The 26757-nt window shown below is 37.9% G+C and overlaps 1 protein-coding gene across 2 annotated transcripts; it reads left to right on the plus strand.

Moving 5' to 3' along the window:
• Positions 1–1523: 1523 nt before the first annotated feature.
• Positions 1524–25990, plus strand: wdr26a (WD repeat domain 26a). 2 transcript variants are annotated; one of them, XM_088326249.1, is made up of 14 exons: positions 1524–2212; positions 8098–8197; positions 8283–8339; positions 10991–11127; positions 11940–12073; positions 14105–14261; positions 15623–15761; positions 15843–15983; positions 18190–18309; positions 20182–20327; positions 20409–20487; positions 20557–20686; positions 21945–22139; positions 25178–25990. In XM_088326249.1, the coding sequence occupies exons 1-14, from the start codon at positions 1920–1922 to the stop codon at positions 25198–25200; spliced, it is 1851 nt and encodes a 616-aa protein (XP_088182375.1). In that variant the 5' UTR covers positions 1524–1919; the 3' UTR covers positions 25201–25990. The 2 variants fall into 2 exon arrangements, with proteins under 2 accessions (XP_088182375.1, XP_088182377.1); XM_088326251.1 differs by having other exon boundaries at positions 1525–2212; positions 11940–12037.
• The last annotated feature ends 767 nt before the right edge of the window (positions 25991–26757 follow it).

Genomic DNA, 26757 nt, shown 5'->3' on the forward strand with positions numbered 1-26757 from the left:
TATCTAAATGGCTAGGCGCAGCTTGAGGAGCGGTGTTTATTGAATCATCAGTGGAGCAGTTTGTCCAGTACAAAAATAAAATCCTACCCTAGACTCAAAACAGACAGGCAAACGAGCAGTTCAACCATCTAACCTGTGTTACCTCCTGATCAGTGGTGACCACAAATTACATATTCAAAGAACAGTGTGCTTTGAGATTTTCGTTTTAAAAAAAATGTGCGCCTCGGCTCAAAAAAGGTTGAGAAAATACAGTTGTTACTATGTATAATTTCCAACTGCTGCATACCCGCCAACACTACCAGTTTGTGTGTCAGACTACTGATTTTTGCCCCTTAAAAAGGCCAACCCCCCTTTTTTATAATACCGCTTTTTAACATTTAAACAACTAAAAATCTTGACTCAACTAGTATTTTAGTCATTTTGTGTTGAAACCAAGTGTATTTGTGCATGAATAAACCACTCAAATGATCGCATTAAATTTCCATTTTGGTAAAGGTTTACCACGCAAGCAGATGTTTTGTTTTCTTTTGTAATATTATGTACACAGAATGTGTTTGGCATGTAAAAAATAGAGTGCACGGTGGTTGCCATACATGCATTTTTCCACAATGGGGACGTTCTTTTTTTTCTTTGGCACTGAATATGTTAACTGGTTTATTTCAACAGCTACATGAATACAGTTTTACATATAAACCAACTCATAACGCTATACAAACTCAACACAACACTTATCTAAAAAACTTTCAATGGAGATTACCTATAGACTCATATATATATATATATATATATATATATATAATGTATAGATGTGTTAGTTTTGGCGGACGTTGCATGTTGTGCTAAAATTCTAATTCCCCTTATAGTGTTGAAAGCCAGCAGAGGCGCTAACCACGCATTGTGTCTCATTCATTTGCAGGTAAATTGTACCTGTTTTTATACTCGTTATTATTTCTATTTTCTCATATATATAAATAGGATGGTGTTGGTTAAAATTCAGTTTAAAGAAAAATATGTTGAATTCATTGTAAACGTTAAAAATCCACTATACGATCTCTTGTTAAAATGGATGTAAAAATGTATTGTGATGGTTGATATTCTATAATGTATTTTATGTAAACTGAAAAGAAAGTTATTTGATATGTTTAGGGCAGTCTACAGCGCGCTGCCAACGTGTTGAAAGCCAGCAGAGGAGCTAACCACGTGTTGTGTGTGTAACTCATTCATTTGCAGCAACTGTAATAAAAACCTCATCATCCAGTCCAGCGTGAATGTGGATCTTTGGTGGGACGGGTACACCGCGGTTACATATATTCAAACATTTATGGAGGTTGACAGGTATGCTAGCCACTCATCCGCTGTGCTGCCAATGGACTTACTATAAGTATCTAAAACTACCCAACATCAACAGCGGTCAACTTTTATTTTCTCTAACTCGTCCCAAAATCAAGTAGTGCAATAGTCCACCGTGCACGAGAGCGCCTCTAGCGGCGACGCCGTACGTACAAAAAGACATGAAGGAATTTCCGCTGACGTCACTGCGTAAGACCATAACAGGGCTGCAGCTGTCTGGGAGCAACAATAACAAGCTTAAAAAAATCAGTAACTTGAACGCGAGTAAAGCGATATATGACAGCGCCAAATATTTCTAAATCTGTCAAAATGTGGCGCTAGGAATCATCGTTGGCTCCGTCTGTTCGCCTCTCCGAGTCGAATTGTTCGTTAGTATTTTCTTTGTCGCAGCAACCGCCGCGTAACAAGCATCAGACTCGGCCGCGGGGGAACAAGACAGTTTGGGGCTCTATTTGGGTCAGTGGGCCTGTCGGCGGCTCCGCTGGTGCTTGGAGTTTTTCATCCTCGTCTTGTCCCACCGTGTCTGTTTGTCTTTTTCGGTGAATACTCGGCAAACAAGCTGAGCTAACATGCAGGCTAACGGGGCAGCGCAGGACCGAGACCCTGAACTGTCCTGTCGAAACGGTACCCAGAATGGCGAGTCGTCAGCCGCCGGGGCAACCCACTCCAACGGACTCGTTTCGGTCAGCAACAACGGGAACTCGGCGAGTAACAACAACGGAGTGCCTGCGTCCAACAACAACATCAACAACAACGGCTCGGGCGACATCAACTGTGGCGTCAAGAAGAAAAAGCGCTTGTCTCAATCCGAGGAAGACGTCATTAGGCTCATCGGGCAACATTTACACGATTTGGGTCTCAAGTAAGTCCTTCAACTTGACTTGATATACTTAACGGAAAAGCTGGATGGTTTCGTGGTTACTAATCCTAGTTAGGAACTCGTTTGGGCAGTAAATGTTACCCATTTTGGTTTTTCCATGACGACGAAACACTAAACGTCAGTTGGTGGATGATTACCCCGTTGAAATATATATTTTCTCGGTTCTTGATAGAAATTAAGTCCGTATCCCCCCCATGACTGTTTATGTCGCTGGCGAATGTGGAGTTTACGTTTGGGTTCATTCAAGGTCGCGACGTTTTCTAAACAGTTCTGTTGTTTTTCCATATTAAAAGTCTTCCTAGGACAAAAACATTCGCTACGTTGGTCAACTTGCAAATATTAGACCCACTGTGGGGTAATATTTTAAATAAAGATGTCCAAAGTACGGCCGGGGGGCAATTACGGCCATGATCAATGTTTTACTGGGCAGCACCCTCTGTCATAAAATTAATAATATGTAGCCCGCCAATAATGTTGACCGCAGTACAAAATACATTTGTACCGAAATAAAGAAATCAAAATTTTACCTCATAATGGCAGTAGCCCTTTGGCCACCTTGCCCTTGGCTTTCTGTGTGAATTTTAGCCCACCCTATTTCCGACATGGAGACTGTAAATAAAAAAAGGAAAGTCGACCGTGAGGGCTACAGGCTTCCAGGACACATGGAAAGTGGATTTTTTTTTTCCTGAAATTCGAAACAACTGCTTCTGCCTAATTTGTCTGTGGCTTTTTTCAAAGAATATAATATCAAGAACCTCTACCAGACGAATTATGCTGACTACAAAAAGCTAAGAAGAAACGAACGTTGGGAAAATGTGAAGCAACTGAAAGCTGTTTTAAAAGCACAGCAGTGCTTTTTCACAAGAGCCTGCAAAGTAAATGGAAATGCTACAAAGGCGAGCTATGAGGTCACGACGCTTATCGCCAAGCACTGCAAACCTTTCACGAAGGGTGAATTCATTAGAGACTGCTCAAAAAATGTCTGGCTGAATAGTTGGCCCTCACACTTATTCAGCTTACCAAATCTGGCCCACTTTCTGAAATGTTTGGACACCCCTGGTTTAAAGGCACAGTGTGTACTATTTAGCCCCTTTGGTAAAAACCATTAGAAAATATTTTGATTTAAATAATAAGCAAAAATACATGAACTATCATACAAATGAGTCCCCCAGGGCAAACTTTCGACCTTGGTTGAGAAATGTATTTTACATAACATTACCTTTTCCTGTGATGAGCTGACATATTTGTCTGTCATCTTGCTACTATGGGTACCCCAGAAAAACAAACACTATGCGAAAGGCTGGGCAAAAAAACGAATAAAAATGGTCATGGTTTCAATCCCTTGTAAGTCTCTTAGTAGTTTGTATACTTCCATGTACATTCAGCACTCATTTTAGTCGCATTACACAATACAGTGACATCTAGTGGCAACTAATACACAATGTTGCTTTTAAAGCATGGGTTTCCACTAGGTAGCCCCCAAAGAACACCTGAGTAGAACGCGGACTGAAAATAGCTCACTGGTAATGGGTCATTGCGATTTACTGGTAAATTAGATTTCTAACAGACATGATGTTTTAGTGGTTGACTTAACCTCTAATAATTAAAACCTGGTAATATCATGGTAAGAACATAGTTATATCATAAGCTATTTTAGACATGTTTATTAAAATAGTAGCTCTTCGCGCCAATCAATAACAAAAAGTAGCTCTCAGTTTCAAAAAGGTTGGTACACCCCGGTTTAAAGGGATAACTTGAAATATTTCCCCCAAGAGATGTCCCTGTATGTGTATTATTAAAGCAGATGTACAGAATTTGGAACTCTCTCATCCGCCATCTCCTGGCTGGTTTCACGATTGCTGCTTCAGTCAGCTTGTTCATGACTCGTGTGCAAGTAAAACACTCAAATAAACTCTTTTTTTCGCCTTAGGGTTTGTGTTTCTGTTTTCGAGCTACACTGACAGGTTTAAAATTTAAGAAACCTGCTGGAACGAGCATGATGTCACCCCTCCAGCACTCTCTACCCCCATTCCTCATACCTAATGTGTTCCGAACTGAACAACCCTGCTTAAAGTCAGATAAAGCAAATAGGCGGAGTGTTAAATAAGGTAGAAAAACATTTAGGAACCTGGAATAAAATAATGTTAAAATGCCATTAAATGAATTTAAGATAAAGTGAAATATTATGCTGGGAAACAAATTTATTTTTATTAAGACGTTAGTCTATTTCCTATTATTCTCACAATACCGCAGCAGAGCCAACAACATTATAAAGGACTCTTCACCCCGGCTACCACCTCTTTGACCTGCTGTTCTGTAGCAGATGCTATAGGTTCTTAAAACCAAGATCAACAGGCTCACAGTTTCTTCCCCTGGACAATCACCACCCTAAACAAGTACAAAAGACTGTTAACAAAAATACTAAATATTTTCTATGTATAGAAAGATTATTATTTCACTGCACTATTTTTCGATGCACTAATGTTCTGATGCCCTGACAGACAACCAAGTCTCCAAGCATCGCATTTCACATATTTCGCCTTATCCTAAAAATATTTTCTATTTTACTTTTCTCTTTAAAATATTTTTATGTATATTTTATCCTGAAGTGCAATGTCTAATCTTTGTGTGAACAACCTATACAAGGTTGTTGCCAACAACAATTAAGATGAGTCTAATTTTATTTTTGTCGAGGGATTTGAATTGTATGTACCAATCAAATCGGTGTGTGGTATTGTATCATTACTCATTTACAGTCTGAAAAAAATGTATCAAATATTCCTAAAAAAGCCACTGTTGATGCCCTATTACATAAACGCAATTATTAGAAATTATTTTTCAAGGCAAGGTCTTGTAATCTGTTATAATAGTTCATGACTCAAGCCTTATCTCAGGGGGCTGACATGTTTCTCCACTATCTTTGTACTACGTATGCCTGAAAGTGTTCAAACTCAGCAGCTAGTTTGCTTCTTTGGCTGCTTCTCAATTATTTTCTTGGCCTTTTTAAGTAGTATGTCCCTATTGGCCCTTTTGTTGGCCACTAGACTGAAGCTTGTGGCTCAACGTTAGCTGCTTCATTCGGGTAAATCCAGCTTGCTCAGTATTTTGGTTTCACTTGCCTTCCACAGCTGGGTTGTCTAGGTTATTATTGAGGAGTCTATCTATTCAGGCTTCCACAGCTTGACATTTTACTCTTGCAAGCCTTACTAGCTGCCACAAGTTGGTCATATGAGACAGCTTTTTGTTAGCATCTAAATCAGGGGTCCCCAACTTTTAATGAAGTTGAGAGATATTTTTTTTTATAACTTTATTTCTCACACAAATTTTGACAGAGATTTGATTCCACCATCATACCTCAACACAAACACAAAACATATACACTTGACACACTCATAAATAACAGAAGGAACAACAGAACAAAAAAATGTTAATACAATACAATCAATAAAATAAAAATGAGGGGGAGGTGTTTAGACATCAGGTAAAATTTGTGTGATAGGCTTCCATCTTTTCTCGAATTGATCGAGTTTCAGTTGGAGTCTTGCAGTGATTTTTTTTCATAATGAACATTTGCTTTAATTTGTCTCTCCATTGTTTTATGTCAGGGGGGTTGTGGTTTACTTTTTGTTAGTAATTGTTGCGTAGGGCTACCGTTTTGATGTACATTCCTAAAATTATGTCATTACTATGTTGTTACTATGTTATTACCAGGTTGCAATTCTTAGACGTTAAGTTAACCATTAAAACATCATGTCCGTCAGGAGCAATGTCCCCTCTAATCTGCGCGTGTGCGCAATCCCGCAATGCCCGCACATTCTCAGCGCACAAGAAAATCTGTCCAGCGCATTGTTCCCTCTAAGCTGCGTGTGTGCGCAATTGCGCACTACCCAGAGCTTTTCTGCGCACAAGAAAATCTAGCCAGCTCACAAAAATCAGGGCTCGAAATTGCTAATTAGCAAGCGAATTAAGTCAAAGTTACAGTGCATGAAGGTAAAAATACAAGGGTTCCCCTGACCAAATGCGGTATTTTTAAGTCAAGGTCAAAGTAGAACGAAGTTGAGTAAAGTCAGTAGAGTTTTTCGAGAACCGGCTTCTTCGGCTCGGCTCACTAAAAGGAATCGGGTCCTAAAAGGCTCTTCGGGTTGTTTTTGCTTCCTTCATCCCTATATGACCAAATATTATGTAAAATTATGCACAAAATGACTTAAAGGAAGGGGGAATAGAACAAAAAATAAAAAAAAATACAAAAATGAAAAAGTAGTGAAAAGCTGAGAAAAAAAGAAACAAAAGGAAGAGAAAAAAAGGACAAATTCAGAAAAAAAGCCAGAAAAAAGAAGAGAAAGAAACAAAGGAAATAGAGAACAAAAAGAAAAAAGTAACAGCTAGGAAAAAATAAACACAATGAGATTTTTTTTTAAGGAATTAAAAAAAAAATAGAAAAAAACTGGGAAAAAGAAGAAAAGGTTTGTGTTGCATTCAAATAATATCCAATTATACCAAGTCAATCTTGTTGCCAACATTGTACTTCCACTCAAAAATGTGATTAAATACAGTTGTGTATCGTGCAACCGACTAAATAAGCCCCCAAAAATGTTAGTATTATGCGACAAAAGCTACCAGGAAAAAAAAAAGAAATGGAAATCTTGTGAAAGAATTATTGTAAAAACAAATGACGTTTGTAGGCCGTACAACCTTTGCAATAATACATTAGTCAATTCATTCAAAAAAGATTTTTTTTTTTTTTTTGCATTGCCGGAAACTTTGCAAAATGTAACGTGGTGTCAAGTTTTGGACATGTTTGATAACGACTTAGTTGCCACACTTAGGATTGCTGTTGCTCACTGTTGTTTCAAGCGTTGCTCACCGACTTTGTGTGAACGCTCAGACCTGTGGAAAATTAGAAGGAACATTGGTCAGAAGTCAAATTGACTCGAAAACCGCAATGACCCATCACCAGTGATTTATTTTCAAAACCTGTCCACAGGCTACTCGGGTGTTCTTAGGGGACTACCTGGTGCCCGGAGGCCCCACGTTGGAGACCCTGATATAAACCTTGGTTTCCCTGTCATATTAAAAAAAAGTCTCTTGATTTCTAGTCTACAAGCCGCACCTTTTGTCACACATTTTCAACCCTGCTCCTTATATAGATATGCGGCTACTGTATGCATTTACTTTTTCGGCCGCCAGGGGCGTTCGGGCAAAAAAGATAAGAGTGGTGTTGAGGAATATGTAAGACACAATCGGCAATAAGTACCATAGACAAAGAAGTTTAATGTTCATACATGAAATTGACAAAAACAAAGGACATTTTCACTATTAAGTTTTTTCAATGTAATTTAAACGTTAACTTTTTTTTAAAGCACTGTAACTTTTCTCTTATTTTGTCAACAAAAAATGTTTTTTTTTTTGTTTTTTTGTTTTTTTGCAATTTAAGTGTGAGTTACTTTGGTCATTCTGGTTCACTATAGCCTCGCGATGTAGTTAGAATGTTACTTCAGGGAACGGGTAAACGGACTCCCTGCAGGCGTACTGGTTGATAAGGGTCAGCGTGACCCAAACTCAAGACTTTGTCCTCAGTTCGGTAGCAGCAGTCACTGTCAATCTTTCGAAACTTAGTTATTTATAGATATATTCAAGGCCTCTTGTAATTATGTGTGTGTCTGTGTGTGCGCGTCTGTCTGTCAAAACTACACTCGCATTCTTGTAATTACAAGTAGACAAAAACAAAAAAGAACCCAAAGAAGTATGACTCTCCTCACTATTGTTTTTTCCCCTCTTTATCCAGTAAAATCAAATCCTCCAATGTCACATGGATGTTCTGTGAGGTCAATCATGTGAATTGATTTCCTACTCTGTGCTGTATACAGTCAGACTGTGGACCTCCTCATGCAAGAATCAGGCTGTCGGCTGGAGCATCCCTCTGCCACAAAGTTTCGAAATCATGTGATGGAAGGCGAATGGGACATGGTTGGACCGAGTTATTTACTGCACAAATACTATTAGTACCTCGTATGTTTTTGTTTTATTAAACAATGTGCTTAACCTCATTTAGGCAGAGAGTGACCTCAATGAGTTGAAAACACTGATGCATTCTCCAACAGCTATAGTGGTGAGTATTCCCCAGACTGCTGACAAACTTAACACTAACGTTTATCAATATTAACGAGTGAAGGACATAACACTAGATCCTGTAGAGTGTTTTAACTCCATTCAGGTTTTGTACATTTTAAATTCAAACTCAGCGATCTTGTGCATTTTTGAACAAATCAAGAAGCAAGATCTATAATAAGTGTGTCCTCTTGTAAACTAGTGAATCATAAATATGATAGTTATGAAAGACACTAACACAGCAAACAAGTCACACCTGCATAGCATGGTAAACAAGATGGGAGTTTAATGAAAAAAAATCTACTCGTCATCTTATTAGACTAGAAATAACAAGTGTCGCTCCGATGCCGTACTATTTTAAGGTATTATTTCGACGAATAAACAGAAAAAATCATTGATATGAGTTTTAAATGTATTTAAATGGAATACTCATATTAATGATTTGTTAAATTACAGTATTAAATATCAGCACTGCTGCTTGTGTGATTGCTGCCATGACAGAATGCTGATTCTTCTTCACTGGTTCACAGGAGGTTGTTGTAATGCGCATTTTATGAGCTACATTTATGGCCCCATGCGTATTTTTTTTTCTCATAGTTTGCAATGACAGGGATTCATTTTTACGCTCTGTTGATAACAACGACAGTGCGGTGAGGCGCTGGGTAGGTTTTCTGCACGGAATGCTCCGCGATGAACCTTTTCTTTTGGTCACAGAGAGTAGAAAAATGTCAATGGGGCTGACTGACCAATATTCCTTCTGACTGTGTGCACAATTACACAAATGTACAAATGGCATTTACAATCATTTATATAAATAGAAATCCAAAAGTTATTTTGATTAATTTCACATTTACATATATATTTAGAAATGTTTTCACACCTTTTAATAATACTTCAATTTTATGAGACTGGCCACCCACCAGAATCTTTCAATGTATTGGAAACACTGCCATAAATCGACAGATTAGCAGCAGATTAACCCACCAATTACTGTATGTGTGAAGTCAAAAGGAAAGAAGCAGGAGAATGGTTGAAAAATAACATCTATTTGCTTGTTTATGTATATGAAAAATGTTGTTGGGATTGTTATCAGTTAAGCTGCATGCCCCAGACGGCATGGGCTTTAAAGGTTGTTTTCTTGAAATGTATCAATTACTTGTCAATTTAATCTTTTTCAAAATCTTTCTTAACTTTATTTTTAACATGATGTTGCACCCTGTCTTAAGTATTTTTAGCACCGGTAATGGTCTTCACTTGAACTTTTCATCAGTGTTTTTTTTTATTGTTGATCTTAATATTGCTCAGTGGTGTTCATGTCAAGTCATGTTTATTTAGAATAGAGAATAGAATATACCTTTATTGTCATTGTTACAAAATGGGTTAACATATTGTGACAACGAAATTGGGCATGACACTCCAGTTTTACACATTCACAGTGAGGTATGAGCCAAGAAGATAAAGGAACAGAGAAGATAAGGTTATAAAACAAGGGGGATAAGGCTATAGTTATAATTTACATGGTATTTACACAAGAAATGTCGGCATGTGGGATGTTACATACAGTGTTATCGTGATACCGTTGGTATCGTAAGGGTTGTGCAATATTGCATTTGGTGCAAAAAATAGTCAGCATATGCATTGGTGCAAACATAGACATCATAGTGCAGAAAAAGGAAATGGTCAGACATTGTGCAAGGTGAGCAGTAAGGTGTATAGACCTTAATCACAAAGAATCTCAAAGAGTCTCAGACCACAGATTATTGCAAACCACAGACTATTATGACACCATCCCCTGATCTAAAACCTACATGAGGGCAAATAATACACCTATTATCAACATAAAATATAGGTTATTCATATACTATAGAGTAGAAGTTTGTTTTAAGCTTTGATTTAAACATATCCACTGAGGTTGCAGATCGAATCTCAGGGGAAGAGCATTCCACAGCACCGGGGCCCGAATGGAGAACGCTCTCGGACCTGCGGACCTCTTCTTGGCTCTTGGGACCACTAGTAGACCAGCATTTTCAGAGCAAAGGCTCCGGACCGGAACATAGGGCAAAATTAAATCTGAAAGATATGAAGAATCAAGTCAATGCATGATTTTGTATACTACCAACTGAACCTTAAAATCACATCTTAAGCTAACAGGGAGCCAATGCAGGTTAGCTAAAATCGGGGTAATGTGATCAAACATTCTTGTCTTAGTTAAAAGCCTCACTGCTGCATTTTGTACCAGCTGAAGGCTCTTGATTTTGGACTTCGGGAGACCGGAGAATAGTGCATTACAGTAATCGAGACGGGAGGTAACAAACGCGTGAATTATGATCTCTGCATCCGACTGAGACAGCATAGGGCGAATTTTAGCAATGTTGCGACGATGGAAAAAGCTTTTCTAGTAATATTCTTAACGTGTGTTTGAAATATGACACCTACATTTTTGACTGAGTCACTCTGAGCGATATTACATTTGTCAATGTTCAGAGCAGTTTTTGAGAACAAGTCACTGCATTTAGATGAACCAATAACTAACATTTTATTCTTTTCAGAGTTAAGGTTCATTGATCATTTGTATAATTCACTTAATAATACATCATCATGTGGAAGTCACATGATCCTTTTTTGTCTTTATTATGTGTCCCATTTGTTCAGCGCATGAAGTTCCTCCTGCTGCAGCAAAAGTATTTGGAGTATCTCGAGGATGGCAAAGTCCTGGAGGCTTTGCAAGTTCTCAGAGCTGAACTTACTCCTCTCAAGTACAACACAGAGCGCATACATGTTTTAAGCGGGTCAGTACATAAAACCTTCTCATCCAAAATATTTTTTTAAGGTTTTGAAAAGTAAGTAAAGTAAAAAATGGCCTGAGCATGACTGTTCAAAATGGTTTCGAAAAAAATAAATGTCTTTAGTATTTAGCCTAAGTTTATTCAGCCAATCTATCAGTTACATACTGTCATTTACTTAGTATGACAATAAATGAATGGCATGCTGTTTATGCAAGACTTATAAAGTATTGGGGGAAACCATCCCATCCCTACAAATATGCCTCCATTTGCAGTTTGTTTCTCACAATTTACAATTACATTGATTACTTGCTGTAAAGCGAATCATTTAACATACACTGCAGTGCTAAATGAGAAATAACGAGTTTCATATTTCTAGGCCTTAACCACATGACAGGCGTCTTACTATATATTTGATTAAATCTATTGAGTCTGTTTATATATTGGATTGACCTAAAACACAATCTAATTTGACCATTAGGTTAAATTGATAGAGATTTGTATTTTTTTTTTTTTTTTTGCAAGAGCAAATATATGAGCCGTATAATCTTGGGTTTTTCTTTTGGGAATTTGAAACTGCATTTTTTTGTGTTGATTCTTATTTTGAATTGATTGACAGACATCAGAGACTATGTTACCTAGCCTCAAATAACTGTAAGTCAACTTTGTAATTGAAATGCTGCTTGTTTGAGGGGGCTTTTTTTATTTTTGGGGCCATTTCACAGATTTGACTTCCCTTAATATTTGTATCCTCTTTGTTATGTTTTAAAACCAATGTGAAGCAAGTTTTGATTCTGAGTTTATCGTGTTGTTGGTAGGTACCTGATGTGCAGTCACGCAGAGGACCTCCGAGCAAAAGCAGATTGGGAAGGCAAAGGCACTGTATCCCGAACAAAGCTTTTGGACAAACTCCAGAGTGAGTGCAGTCTGACTCATATGCCAACTATACAAGGTGCATAGTACTGTACATTCTCAGTGACTGACTGACTTATGAGTAGAACATCTCCAAGGAAATCATGCAGATGCTTTTCAAAATGTTACCCTTTCTTTCTGTTGCAATCAGTATAATGTTTAGATTTTTAGTTGGATGTTTAATTTGATTAGATTTTTGCTAATTTCAAAGACAGTTCTAAAATACATCTACTGATGCACGTTAAAACAAGACAATGTCTTAGAACATCTTGTCCAAAGTCCGGCCCTGGGGCCAGTTACGGCCAGTGATCTAATTTTTATTGGCCCCCAGCTTCCGTCGTAAAATTAATTTTGACTGCAGTATAAACTACATTTGTACAAAAAAAATCAAAATAAATCACCATTTCACCAGATGATGGCAGTAGCCCTTTGCACACCTTGCCCTTGGGTATTTGTGAGAATTTTAGCCAACCCAATTTCTGACATGGCGACTATATATAAAAAAAGGAAAGTTGTCAGTGAGGGCTACCGCTTCCAGGTCACATGGAAAGTGGATTTTTTCCCCCTGAAATCTGAAACAACTGCCTCTGCCTGATTTGCCAAGAGACTGTGGCTGTTTTCAAAGAAGAAGCACAGCCAGATGAAACATGACGACTACAAAAAGCTAACTGGAAACAAACACCGTGGCCCTGCAAATCAAATGTAAAAGCTACAGGTTCGTGATACTTGAGAACCTTTCACAGAGGGTGAAATTGTCAAGGACTGTTCAAAGAATGCCAGGCTCAATAGTTGGCCCTCACACTTATCAGCTTACCAAATCTGGCCCGCTTTTTAAAAATTTGGACACCCTGTCTTTGAAAGAAAAAGATAAGACATATTCATGTGTGTTGACCGACAAATATCCCTTTTTGATGTTTCAATATTACGGCCAGTACTTGGTAATTTTGCATAAGGATGCATTTGCGCTGTTTATGTGTACACGGACTACGGCAAACTTGTTTTCATTGTGGAGAAAATATTATCATGTAGTCATCTATCCTTATATATTAAAAAAATAAAATATGCCGATAACTATTTCAAAAAGAACTTTTTATGTTGGCTGCAAAACGACAACAGACAGTAAAAAAAACATTTTTTGTATAATGAAACAAAATTTCCCAGACACTATAAGTTTGATTGATTGAATTCAAAAATTATTTTTAGTGCTCAAATATATTTTAATAGCTTTTCACATTGTTAAGGTGGATTTACAAATAATAGCAGTAGCTCAGGAGGTAGAGCGCTCGTCTTGGGATCAAGGGATCCCAGTTCGAATCCCTGCTCGTCCGTGTTACATGTCGAAGTGTCCTTGGGTAAGACACTGAACCCTTAATACCCCCAATAAGCAGGTTAGCGCCTTACATGGCTGCAAGGCCGCTATTGGGAAATGTGGAGCACATTGTAAAGCACTTTGGGAAGTCATTGACTTGAAAAGCGCTATATAAATGCAGATCATTTCATTTATTTTTATAATTCCACAATTGTGTGAGGGTATTGGTAAACCAAAATTCCCAAATTAAAATTAAAACAATAAATATGTATGTATGTATTTATATGTATGTATTTATATGTATTTGGTTTAATATGATTTTTTAATATGTTCATATAAACTAGCATTTATCTGTATATGCTATACATTGATTTTGCTTTTTGTATTTATATATTTAGGTATATTTATATTTTGCTCCTCATTAATAAGAATGTATTTGTATTCGCCCTTTTTTTTTACATATATCCAATATTATTTTTACCTTTAGTCATTTAGTTCATTTATTTATTTGATTTTATCATTTGGTGCATTTCTAGCAGTATAATACGGATACCAATAAACGTTTTATTCATTAATTGTCTTAAAGACTTGTCAGTTGCTTCTCTGTATTTAGACAACTCCCACAAAAATAAACTTACTAAATGGTTGCCTGGAATCCGTAAGAAAACTATCCCAGTACATTTGTTTCAATTAATGTCCTTACGTAAAAACTGAAGATGATAATTGAAGATAACCCAAGGTGATCTTCATGCGTGTACGCAGCCTACCTGCCTCCATCCGTGATGCTGCCTCCTCGCAGACTGCAGACTTTGCTCAAGCAGGCGGTGGAACTACAACGGGAGCGCTGCCTCTACCACAACACTAAGCTAGACAGTGGACTTGACTCTGTGTCCTTGCTGCTGGACCACGGATGCAGCCGGTACCTCAAACAGTGCACTTACAGTTGATCTCATCTTCTTTTGATGAAAATTCGTCATCATTTTTGCGGTTATGTTTTTGAGGGTACATAAAACACAAAAGGAGGTGAATAGGAAACACAGGTCATGGTAGGGTGATAATGATTATCATCACAATAATTAGAAGTGGGTTCAAAATTTTGATACATAGATATTTATAGACATGACTAAAAGCTGTTTTGCATCAATATGGTACTCATGGTAAATTTATACAATTTGTTTCCTGGCTCTCGCTATTAGATGACGCTGCCTTAGCCATTAACCGCCGCTAGCGAGCCGAATCAAAGGGAAACCACAAGCCGCTTTCTTTTCATTAGTCTCAAATGGAAGAAGAATTAGGACGTTTAAAAAAAAAAAAACACAATTCATACACAAAAGCCACACAAGCATGACATATTGTGGACTTGAAGTGTTACTAAAAGCAGCGCTAGCGGACCTCTCAACTAACCAGCCAGCGAATGAACATTGAGTCAACAGTCCTGATGTACACACCCCAAAACTGGTTTATGTTGCCAAGTTTGATGAATAAGATAATAAAATAAAAATGCTAACACTGCAAGCTCGTTTTCATATATTATGTGAGCTTAATTTAAGTGTTTGCCGATTTTGTGGGACGAAACAAGCTTGTTTGTTCAGAGATGGATCCGATTACTTACTAGGTTATTCGTTTGAGGTCAAACAATTGAATTTCATCATAATTGACTGCTTTCACATTTACCTAACTCACCTCTTGAAACTGTTATTTTCAAGTAAAGCTTGTTTTTGTTATTTGCAATATTCTTTTAGGGGATGGTGGGTTTCTCATGAGAAGTGAAAACAACATAGCATTATTGCTAGCAAGAATGTAGAATTGATTGTGGTTATATCCTTCACAGCTTTTTGAATTACCTTCTGATGCAGTTGAATGATTACCATAAAAAATGAAAGTAATAACCTTATAAAAAAGTTTGATGGATTTGTTTCAAAATTAAGCACAGTGATTAACGTATCTTGTTATTGGTAAGTTGCTGTTAAAAAATAAAGTAGCTTTTGTTTCCCTATTTTTTTCTGTATATGACCTTAGATGAAACTTGTCATAGCTAATGTTCAATCTTTTAGCAAACCTTAGAATTTTTACTTTAGCACATGTAATATACAAGCACACTTGTACTTCTTCAAATATGTATTGTGTTAAAGAGAAACTATGGCCCTACTTTATATTTTTGTTGTGTATCACGTTGTGTAAAATGATTATACCATATTAAGGTACAATCATAATCTTCTCTAGATTAATTTAGAATTAATTTAAAAGAAAATCTGCTTAATGTGTATGTTTGATTTGTAGGAAACAGTTTCCCTGCTACACTCAGCAAATTCTGACTGAACACTGCAATGAAGTCTGGTTCTGCAAGTTCTCCAACGATGGGACAAAACTGGCAACTGGTTCCAAAGATACTACAGTCATTATTTGGCATGTCGACATGGTAATGTATCAACTTATCGTCCCGGATGCCACCAATTAGGGATCCATTTACGGACTGGAACCTTTGTTTTTTTATATAAAGGAAACAAGGCAGGTGAAGTTAATGAAGACACTGGAGGGTCATGCATATGGCGTGTCTTACTTGGCTTGGAGTCCAGATGATTCCTACCTCATCGCATGTGGTCCCGACGATTGCTCTGAGTTGTGGCTGTGGAATATACAGGTAAGATAAGCACTCCAAAATTGACTGAATTAATCAGCAAAACATGAAAAATATGAAAGTAAAGACATGAATAATCTGGTCTGGTTGTCAAAAATGAACAATAAAGGTTGTAGTTTAGTGCTCTTTATTTTCTTCTCTCTGAAATGTAGTAAAGTGATAGAAACAATATATTGCTAAATCTAGTTTTTATTGACTTGAACAGTGCTTCATAATGCATGGTTTAAATGTAACCAAAGCAAAGGATTGCTGTATTAAATATAATTTTTGTCCCAGCATTTGTCTTAAAAAAGAAAATACCAAATTCACGTGTGCTAAACCACAAACAAATATGCATAATTTCACTTTTGACATTTCTATTTTACAGCCAGTAATTACTTATTTTGTGTTAGGTTTTAAATGTTCTGTTTATGTGTACACAAACTATGGTAAATCCTTTTTCATTGAGAAACAAATATAACCATGTTCCATGGTACATACCTTGGTCATTCCTTAATTCTTTCATAAAGAAAGCGCTGATGACTCTTCAACATTAACATTTCATGTTGACTTCCAAACAAAAACCGTAAAAAAAGAAAAAAGGTGAAACATTGTTTACAAAGTTCTTCATGATTTGTCCTTGCACTTGTCTTTAATTGTTGAAAAACAATCATTTGTTCTGATTTTTCCTTTTATCTAAGTCACTGCACAGGGTTTGTACGGGTGCTTGAAATCTTTCTAAAAAGGCTTGAATTTTAATGTTGTGTTTGTAAGGTATGAAAAGTGGTTCAATTTTGTATGAAGTGCTTGTAAATGCCTGAAATTGTTGCCATGGTTCACAACAAGTCTGCTTAAAATTGACACGGACACTGCTCTCTGGTGGCTTCGCCATTGCATTTCTTCCCTTGTTATTAACTGCAGCTAATATGGTTTTTATAGCATTGTCCTATGAAGTGTCATCGCTCCCTATGGGGCATATCCAGGACTACAGGTGCATGCTACACCGAAACAGAGTACTATGAAATGTGTATTAGTGTAAGGAATTTGTATCAATTATGGACATTATTATGGGCCATGCAAAATAATTAAGGTAGTGTTTCCCTGTGGTAAATTGTAATGGGAAGAACTTCCTGCAACTAAAAATGTAAGCTGCAATGTTCTGTCATTTTACCCTTCAGCTACTTGGGGAGAGATTTGTCTCAGAAATATTTACACACAAATTGTTCAGATTCACAAATATTTATGCAATCTACTCAAGATATAAAAATAATATGTCTTATCCAATGCACACGCAAGATTAAAAATCGCATCAGTAAATCTCAGATATATTTGTGGATCTGCAAAAGACATAATTCACACCAGATTTATTCTTTTATTGGTAATAAAAACATTTAAAAAGTGGCTTTGAAAGTACTTAAAAGTGCTTGAATTTGCCCATGGAGATGGTGTAAAAACCCTGAATGCATTAGCTATCAGACACTTAATAAATGTCAAGTCACATTTATTTGTATAGTCCTTAATCACAAAAAGTTTCGAGGGCCTGCACAGACCACCATTACAACATCCTCTCATGTGAAACTTATGTGAAGGCAAGAAAAACTCCAAAAACCTCAGCATGTGGAAAATAGAGAAACTTCGTGTAGGGGTTGCACATGAGCTAATCCGCCTGAAGTCCTCCATGGAGTTAAATCCCAGTTTAATTTTAAACGGTCATTTTCTATTAAAGGTAGTCACTGTGCAGTACTTGTTACTGCATCCTCAAAATAAAGTCAACGCATTAATTGCTAGCAAGACAAGTGAGTAACACCATTTCTTGAGAACAACACATAATCTAATAATATGCCCTCCTCACAAAATCACCCTTGTAAAGCAGATTTTCTTTGGTAATCCTGTACCATCCGCTTATACATTCTTAGTAATTTGATAGATTGGGATTATTTGGTGCGGAGATTTTTGTAAAGAGAAGTTTCGGTTGTCGACATTCAAGCCCACAGAAATGAGCTGGTAAAAATGACACCCGCCCATTTGACTGTAGTGCCTACAGGCTTTTGCAGACAGCCTCTCACAATGAAAAGCTGCAGCTGTCACAGGAATAACTTGACATTATCAGGAGTTAATTAAGATGTAATAATACATAAAGCAATAACAAATAATGTATGTGGATGTTATGACATTAACTTACTCAGACAAGAAACCTGTTTTAACTACAGCATCTGCCCTTTGCGCTTAGACGGGGGAGTTACGGACGAAGATGAGTCAGTCCCATGAAGATAGTCTCACCAGCGTGGCGTGGAATCCAGATGGCAAGCGCTTCATCACTGGTGGACAGAGAGGCCAGTTTTATCAGTGTGTGAGTATCATTTGGAGCTCACGCCAACCGTGCAACTGCACTGCTGGTTCGTGATCAAAAGATCCTCGCTGAGGTTGGACATGCCGACAGTTTGTATCATCGAAATTACGTTTCACACTGACGATTCCCTCGTATGTCAAGTCAATCTGACGAAATTGACAAATAAAATTGACTTTGACTTGAAAACCAATTAGTTATTCAGTCTTCTTATGTAAAAAAATTTTGGAGATACGAGAAAATCTAGGTACAAGCTTGATCTTGGAACCAATCAATTTCGTATGTAGAGTTGCCAATTAATTCAAGAGCATCAAAGTTTCACATTTGCATCAGGTCTGCTTGATTAACTGGAATCCGATCGATATCACGGTGTGACATAGTGAGATTGTTTAATCGCAAGACACTGCAGTTTGAGCAGACCATAACCAAGCCCCCCCAGCAAAGGGCCCTGTTTTCTTAACGTTAAACCATGTCAATATGATTGAACCTTGTGTTTTGTCTTCATTTTGAGGACCATTTTGTACTTTTTTATACAGCTTACATAGAAATGTGAATAAAACCTTTCATTTTTCAACTGTTGGGACCAATCTAGGAAAAGTCATAACATTTCAAGTTAAATAAAATGTCATTCAAGGGGATTTTTCTGGGATTTTTACAACACATAGGTGGGTCATTTTGACCCGAGGACAAAGGGATGGTTAGGTACTCTGAAAATAACAAAGCTAGCCCAAAAAAGTACTTTTCTTTTAAAATCGAAAATCACATCAAAATTGCTATACTGGTCTGAAAAAAATCACCATTATGCTTTTTCCAAAATTGTGCAGCCCTAATCTGCATATACACTTCTACAAAGCTGTACTGAAACCCCTTTAAAATTTAAGTTAATGACCAAGCAGATTTAAAAAATAACGAGTTTGCTTTCAGCTTTTTTTCTATTTGTAATGAAAGTACGCACCTGCTCCGGTAAATTAATATCCCCCTGGTGGCGCAACGTGTCTTGCACTTCAAGCAATCTTCAGCAATCAGCAGACATTCAACAGCTTACAGCTATCCCACCAAAAGATTCAATACATTTTATGATGACTAGTTGTACAATATTGTTGTGTGATTTATATTTTTCTCATTATTATTATTATTATTTGTAACCAAATGTTCTCTTGTGTGGCTTTTGATTGGCTTAAATCATCACTCCAACATGTATTTTATATTCACCCCAACAAAATGACAAACAAACGGCAGAATGCAATTGCTAAGAATATTTTTTTATTTGTTTTGTCGCCAAATAAGCGGAACTCATTTTAAAGGTGGTGTATGTAACTTCAAAATAGTGTACTTGCTGATGTCATCTTCTGGCTGAAATCAGCTCCCTTTGTTGCGCATACAAGTATAGGGAATTCTTAGATGTCCTCAAATAATCGCTTCCTTTTTCATCTTTTTGGGGGTTTGGGTTGGCATTTGGACAGTTTTGTAACAGTCCTTTTCTTACTTTCACCATTTTCATCCTACAAGTAAAGAAAATCACAACTATGGGCGTGCTGCATCTCCGTCTGCTTCCTCTCCTTTAGGATTTCTTCATGGCTAAAACAGATGATAAAAATAAGAAAAAATGAATTAAGACGCGGTGGGGAAAAATATATAAAAGCTTTTTGAACTCAGATGGGCATTTATAACACATACTTCATCCATCTATCCATTATCTGCACCGCCTATCCTCAGACTAAGCACCCCACCTTTAAATCTTCCAATCAATACGTCACTAATTAAAAGATGCCTTTGAGAAATATTGTTTTAGCTCAAGTACAGGGTTATTGTTGTGTTTTTGGTATCTCATTATATGAGCATCCTTTTCCATGAAGGGTTTTATACTCCTCACAGGATTTGGATGGAAACCTGCTGGACTCTTGGGAAGGAATCCGTGTGCAATGCCTGTGGTGTTTGGGTGACGGGCGGACCGTCCTCGCCTCTGACACGCACCAGCGCATTCGCGGCTATAACTTCGAGGACCTGACGGACAGAAACATGTGAGTCAATAGCTAAGCGGTAGTACAGGTCAAGAACCTGCGTTTTACAGTAATGAAATTTTGGTTGATGGTTTGTTCCAGAGTCCAGGAGGACCATCCCATTATGTCCTTCACGGTCTCTAAGAACGGAAGATTAGCTTTGCTTAATGTCGCTACCCAGGTCAGTGGCAGTTCGTTTCTAAACTCAAATAACTCGACGCTTCTAATTTTATTTTGACTGTGTTGGTAGGGAGTGCACCTATGGGACCTGCAAGATCGGGTGCTAGTGAGGAAATACCAGGGGGTGACGCAGGGCTTCTACACCATACACTCCTGCTTCGGAGGCCACAATGAAGACTTCATTGCAAGCGGCAGTGAAGGCAAGATGCCATTTTTTTATGTTTAGGGTTCGTACGGGTGCTTGAAATCTTTGAAAATGCTTACATTTTAATGTTGTGTTTAAGGTCAGAAAATGTTTGAATTTTGGGTGAAGTGCTTACAAATTCTTGAAATTGTTGCCAACCCCATATTTCTTGTCAGTCTGACTTTAGGAGGTTCGGGTTCGCGCCCCGGCCGAGTCATTCCTAAGACTTAAAAAGTGGTCGGCGGCGCCCTCTCTTGGCTGCGGCTGCATCGGGTCAGGTGCAATCGACATTTCGTTCTGTGTACATTGTTACACAGAATGACAATACAAGGAAATTATTATTATTATATTATTATTATTATAGACCACGCAATAAATTATTTTATTTTTTTAAAGTGTGAAAATGACAGCTTTGTGCTCCCAAACGGTTCCTTTGATTCATTTTTAATTAGATATAATTTAGTAATTAGTAATTTAATATTTTTCCAGGGATCCCTGAAAAACACATGAAATATAAATTAGAATATTTACAGATCTACAAAAAAAATGCTTTTTACACACTGAACAGATTAAAAGTTGAACAATACAAAATCTCTGAAAATGCAGAACGATAAAATAAAAATTGAAAATGTCAACTCTTAAGTGCTATCAATAAATGATAAAATGCAAAAAAATAACGACTTTTTACAATTCTGAAAACGTGCAAAAAATATTAATATAAGTAAAACAAAAAGCAAAAGATCAGCAGTCAATTGAAAGATTGCTCCGAAGCAGAGTGCATTCAATCAATATCACTTAAAATTAGTCCAGATTTGGCTCCATTTTCTGCTTTTTTCATATGCACAGTCCTCTCTTTTTTGGTCTTCTGTATTGATTTCAAATATTACCCAACACCTACAAGTCCCTTTCTGAGTCTATAAATAAGCGTGACGTAGCCAGGCTGCGCAAGCACTTTCGAAGGCAGGGTTCATGTCAGTTTATAGCAGCCCATTGACACAAAAATATCATGGATCATAAGATAGCACAAAGTATATGCTAGCAGCAAGATCACAACTTTATTTTAGTAGACGAAAGTTAAAAAAAAGGAAAAAAAACGACTTTTGATCGGCGCTGGATGTCTTTCTTTGACGGTACTGAAAAAATTGAAAAATTGGCCTTGAAAGTTCTTGAAATTTGCTTGAATATGGCCATGAACAATTTGTACAAACCTTGTGTGTTCTCAGACTTCATCATTGGGGTCACCTGTGATTAAACTGTTGTCTTTGCCTTTGCAGACCACAAAGTTTACATCTGGCACAGGCGCAGTGAGCTGCCCATTGCAGAACTGACCGGACATACGCGCACGGTCAATTGTGTGAGTTGGAACCCCGTCCTGCCCGGGCTACTTGCAAGCGCCTCCGATGACGGAACCATCCGAATCTGGGGGCCCGCCCCTTTCCTGGAAGTCCAGGACGCAGAGGGACTCAGCGGTAAGGAAAGCAAAGCCTAACTCCGGGTTCGGCATGGCGCAGCTCAGGAGCTTGTGGCTCTTTAGCGCTGTAGAGTTGCTCCGTGGCACTTTCCCAAAAAACGAAAAAGGAGGAAGGAAATTTTTTTTTGTATTTTCATATGTATTCTGTAGGAGCACGCACTAACACTTTCTGTGAAAATGTGCAGAAAAAGTATTACATTTCAACAGCGGGTGCTACTACGTAACTATTATATGAGACGAGATGGAAATCAGCTCCTTCGCTTGTACCCTCTCTCCCGTCTTCACTGTTTGAGCAGAGCAGAGCGCAAGCTCTGCCCTTTTAAAGCGACAGCATCATAATTTAACACTGCACTTCTGATTTCACCACAGAAATCACATTAAACGGGTGAGAGCACAATGCTATACTAAGCACTTATTAGTAACAAAGTGGTGTTTTTTTGGCAGTATATATTTTGAATGACATTCGGGCTCAGGACAAAGAATGGCTGCTTTTAGTATCAAAGTGGAAAGAAGATGGTGCTGCTGTGTTTTACCAATGTACTGACTTGTTTGACATGTGCAGATATCAAACTTAAATTACATTAATGTGATTTTATTTACTTTGCTTGAAATAAAGGTGTTTTTTTTTTTTATATAAATACATGCTACGCTTTATTGCACTCTTTTTGTCGCCCTGATAAGACCAATTCCATTTTGTCGTTTTTTTTTTTCTTTTCGAATCTTCAAAATGAAAATGACATAAAAAAAAATCATTTCTTTATTTTTATCAAATAAATGAAATTTGCTGTAATTCTTTAATATTCCCAATGACGTTAAACTTGACGAGGTATCTTACAATAGAGTAGTTAGGTCGTATATCATTCACCACAGGATGCGCTGCATTAAACTAAGTCATTTTGATAGTAGACTTAATATATCTAATATAGGTAAACACAGCATGTGTTACAACAATTAGGAGGTTTATATAAAACTTTTGTTTTTTTGCTGCTCCTGACAAAATTTTTTTTTGTCCTATACGGCTCTTTCCTTATTTTAGGTTGTCGACCCCAGGCTTAACGTCTACATTAGGTTCTTAATACAAGTATTTTTCATTTCAAATTCTTTGTCTAAGATTAACAGGCGTTGCCCCATCTGCCCTCTCCTCAGAAGTGCCTTTTAAGAATGTTTTTTAAATGTGGTCAACATGAACTGACAGGGAATGTTAGTGCATGCCTCCCGCGTTTCAGATTGGTCTTCAATTTCATTAGATGTGGTTTTGAAAAAGTCTTACATTTGAATGGAAAAATCCTGGGGGAACCCTGACCCTCTATATATGACAAAGATATCACTAAAGACTATTTCGGGGGCGGGGTGCCTCATGATCCGATGCACCTTATAGTAAGGAAAATGCTAAAAAAATAGTCAAGTCAAGTCATTTTATTTGTATAGCCCTAAATCACGAAGAGTCTCAAAGGGCTTCACAGATTATTACACTATATTACACAGACTATTTTTCAGCCGACGAGAAGAGTAGGTTATTCATATGCTATGGAGTAGAAGTGAGTTTTAAGCTTAGATTTAAACATTTCCACTGAGGTTGCAGATCGGATCTCAGGGGGAAGAGCATTCCACAGCACCGGTGCCCAGATGGAGAACGCTCTCGAACCAGCAGAACACTTCTTTGCTCTTGGGATCACCAGAAGACCGGCACTCTCAGATCGTAGGCTTCGGACCGGGACATAGGGGGAAATCAGATCTGAAAGATAATAGGGAGCAAGTCCATGTATGATTTTGTATAATACTAAGAGAACCTTGAAATCACATCTAAGGCTAACTGGGAGCCAATGCAGGTTAGCCAAAATCGGTATTATGTGATCGTACTTTTTTGTCCTAGTTAAAAGCCTCGCTGCGGCATTTTGTACCAGCTGAAGAGACTTGATTCTAGACTTTTTGAGAATGAGTAACGACATTTAGATGGACCAATGACTAACATTTCGGTCTTTTCAGAGTTAAGACGCAAGAAATTGAGTGACATCCACTCTTTTATCTCAATGAGGCAGGCCTCCAAATTTCCACAGTTTAGTGTGGGAGATTTCTCCAACGTAAGATATAGTTGAGTGTCGTCTGCTTAGCAGTGGAAGCTGATATTGTACTTGCGAATAATATCACCTAATGGAAGCATGTAAATGCTGAAAAGAATGGGGCGAAGCACTGAACCCTGCGGAACACCACAGGTAACATTAAAGGGCTCAGATGTCATTTCGCCATATTTAACACAGTGCGTCCTATCTGAGAGGTAGGATCTGAACCACAAGAGGACGGTTCCTGAGAGACCAATCCATTTTTCCAACCGTTCTGGTAGGAAATTGTGGTGCACTGTGTCAAAAGCAGCACTAACATCCAGCAGCAGCAAAAGTGATGAAGCGCCAGAATCCATTGCCAGTAGGAGATCATTTGTTACCTTGATCAGAGCTGTCTCAGTAGAGTGGTTAGCCCTGAATCCTGATTGCATAGATTCAAAAAGGTTATTCTCGGATATGAAATCATTCAGCTGCTGTGCCACTACTTTTTCCAAGTACTTTAGAAAGGAAAGGTAGGTTTGACACAGGTCTATAATTACATAAGATTTCTGGATCAAGGTTGGGTCGTTTCAGTGTGGGTTTAATAACGGCGGACTTTTAAGCTGCTGGAAATACACCTGAGGAGAGTGATATGTTTATAATATTTAGAACTGAAGGTCCAAGGACGCCAAAAAGACTTTTAATAAGTGAACCTGGGAGCGGGTCGAACTGGCAAGTTGTTGGTTTGGCCGCATTCACCACCTGTTTGAGATCATCAAGTGACAGTTCACTAAAACTGGACAATTTCCCTGGACAGCCACCCTGTCGTGCATCTGTAGATTTCAGCCCTTTAGTATGTGTGGTATTAATAATGTCTTTAGCAATTTCTTCCTGTATGCATTGAATCCAACGTGTTCGTGTACGCACCCGATTATAAATGACAACATGCGTATATTCTAAATCCTTGCAACTGTTAAGTTAAACATGTCCTTTTTAGACTGTTGCAGCATGGACAGCTGATAATCGGCCACAAACACGACGAGCACTAAAGACTGGAGACACTTGACCGCATGGAGCAAGGAACTTTTTTCCGACCGGGCAGCCGAATCGCCAAGGCCGAAAAAGCCGTCACCGGCCGCGGGCAAAGTCGGCACCCGCGAGTTCCGTTTTTCTGACACACCTCCTCCTGACCGGATCCACTCGCCTCCTCTTATTTATTATTATCAGAGACCTAATTTATTGTTTGGGGCAAAACGGCTCCTAGGCGAGGGCATGTGTGTTCTTTCCTTTCTCCAACTCACATCTTCTTGAGATTTTACCTGCAGGAACACAATGGATGTACCACTCAATGAATTTTCCTACACTATATTGTAAGTTTTGGATCCAAAAGAGATTTTATGGCTTTGTTTTTTGTCCACTTGCGTCGACAGATGAGTTTTTACTGAGCATGTCGCACAAGATTGCACAAAACGTGTTTGATGGTCCACTTGCGCTCTGCAGTATAAATGTCCCTCATCCAGTTTGCTGACTCCTGCTGTGATGTCAGTGTAGATTCCTTCATGCCTTTTTTGTGGATGTTCTTACGTTTTTCGGGCTTCACTAGTTGCTCTTATCCTTGTTTGATTGTAGCCAGTTGCCATTTCCCCTTACAGACTGCAACTGCTTTCTTTTTTTTAAGTTTAGGCTCAACTTGCAAAGTTTTATTCATCGCTTATTTATTACTATTTCCTAACGGAGGTCATATATTTAGTCTCTGCTTTTACTTTTGTTTACACTTTAACTAAATATAAATTTGGATGTCAAAACATAACCACGTCTGCCTCTTAGAATTTTGCTTTCTCAATTGTTCTACAACTCAGTGGTCAGCCACCACTAGGCTGCTGACAGGTTCTGGGCCGTACAGAGAGAGGAAACAGGTGCCCTTGCTTATTGCTTATACCGTATTTATACGGTTAATCAGTCGATACATACCGGCAGTCACATATTCTCAATATTGGAGGCAACAGAAGTCCAGCTCCGATAACGGCAATGACAATACCATTGATCTCATAATCACACTATTTTTACTCACTATGCGAGCTTATCTCACTTTTGGCGCATGTTATTGCTCAATCGTTGTACATTGTTTTGGCTGAATTCATTCCCATAATGCTCCATTACAACTTGTCACTGTAATGGAGCATTAAAAAGGTAAAACATCACGGTTCTGTGAGTAGAAATAGTGTGATAAGGAGATAAACTATAAAGACTTACCCATTTTATGTCCATGTCAGATCCCTCGTGATAACAAAACAGATTTAGGCTTATTATTGTTATTACTATTATAGGTGGGCTGAGCCACGAGACGAATATCAGACATTGACTAGTTGCAGACCACTGCTTTAACTGATAATTTGTCAGTACATTAGTCATTCCTGGGAGATATTATTTACAAATAATTATGAAAAAAGCCACCTTAACCTCCTGGCACCACAGAAGCTGTTCTAAGCACTTAAAGCATTTGTGGCCGTTGTGATGGTTTCATTGTCACCTGTTGCACCAGTCAGGCATGTGTACAATTTTTTGTTACGCATTTCA

The sequence above is a fragment of the Urocampus carinirostris genome, chromosome 2 (genome assembly GCF_059441175.1).
Source record: "Urocampus carinirostris isolate Australia breed hairy pipefish chromosome 2, RoL_Ucar_1.0, whole genome shotgun sequence".
Lineage (NCBI taxonomy): Eukaryota > Metazoa > Chordata > Actinopteri > Syngnathiformes > Syngnathidae > Urocampus > Urocampus carinirostris.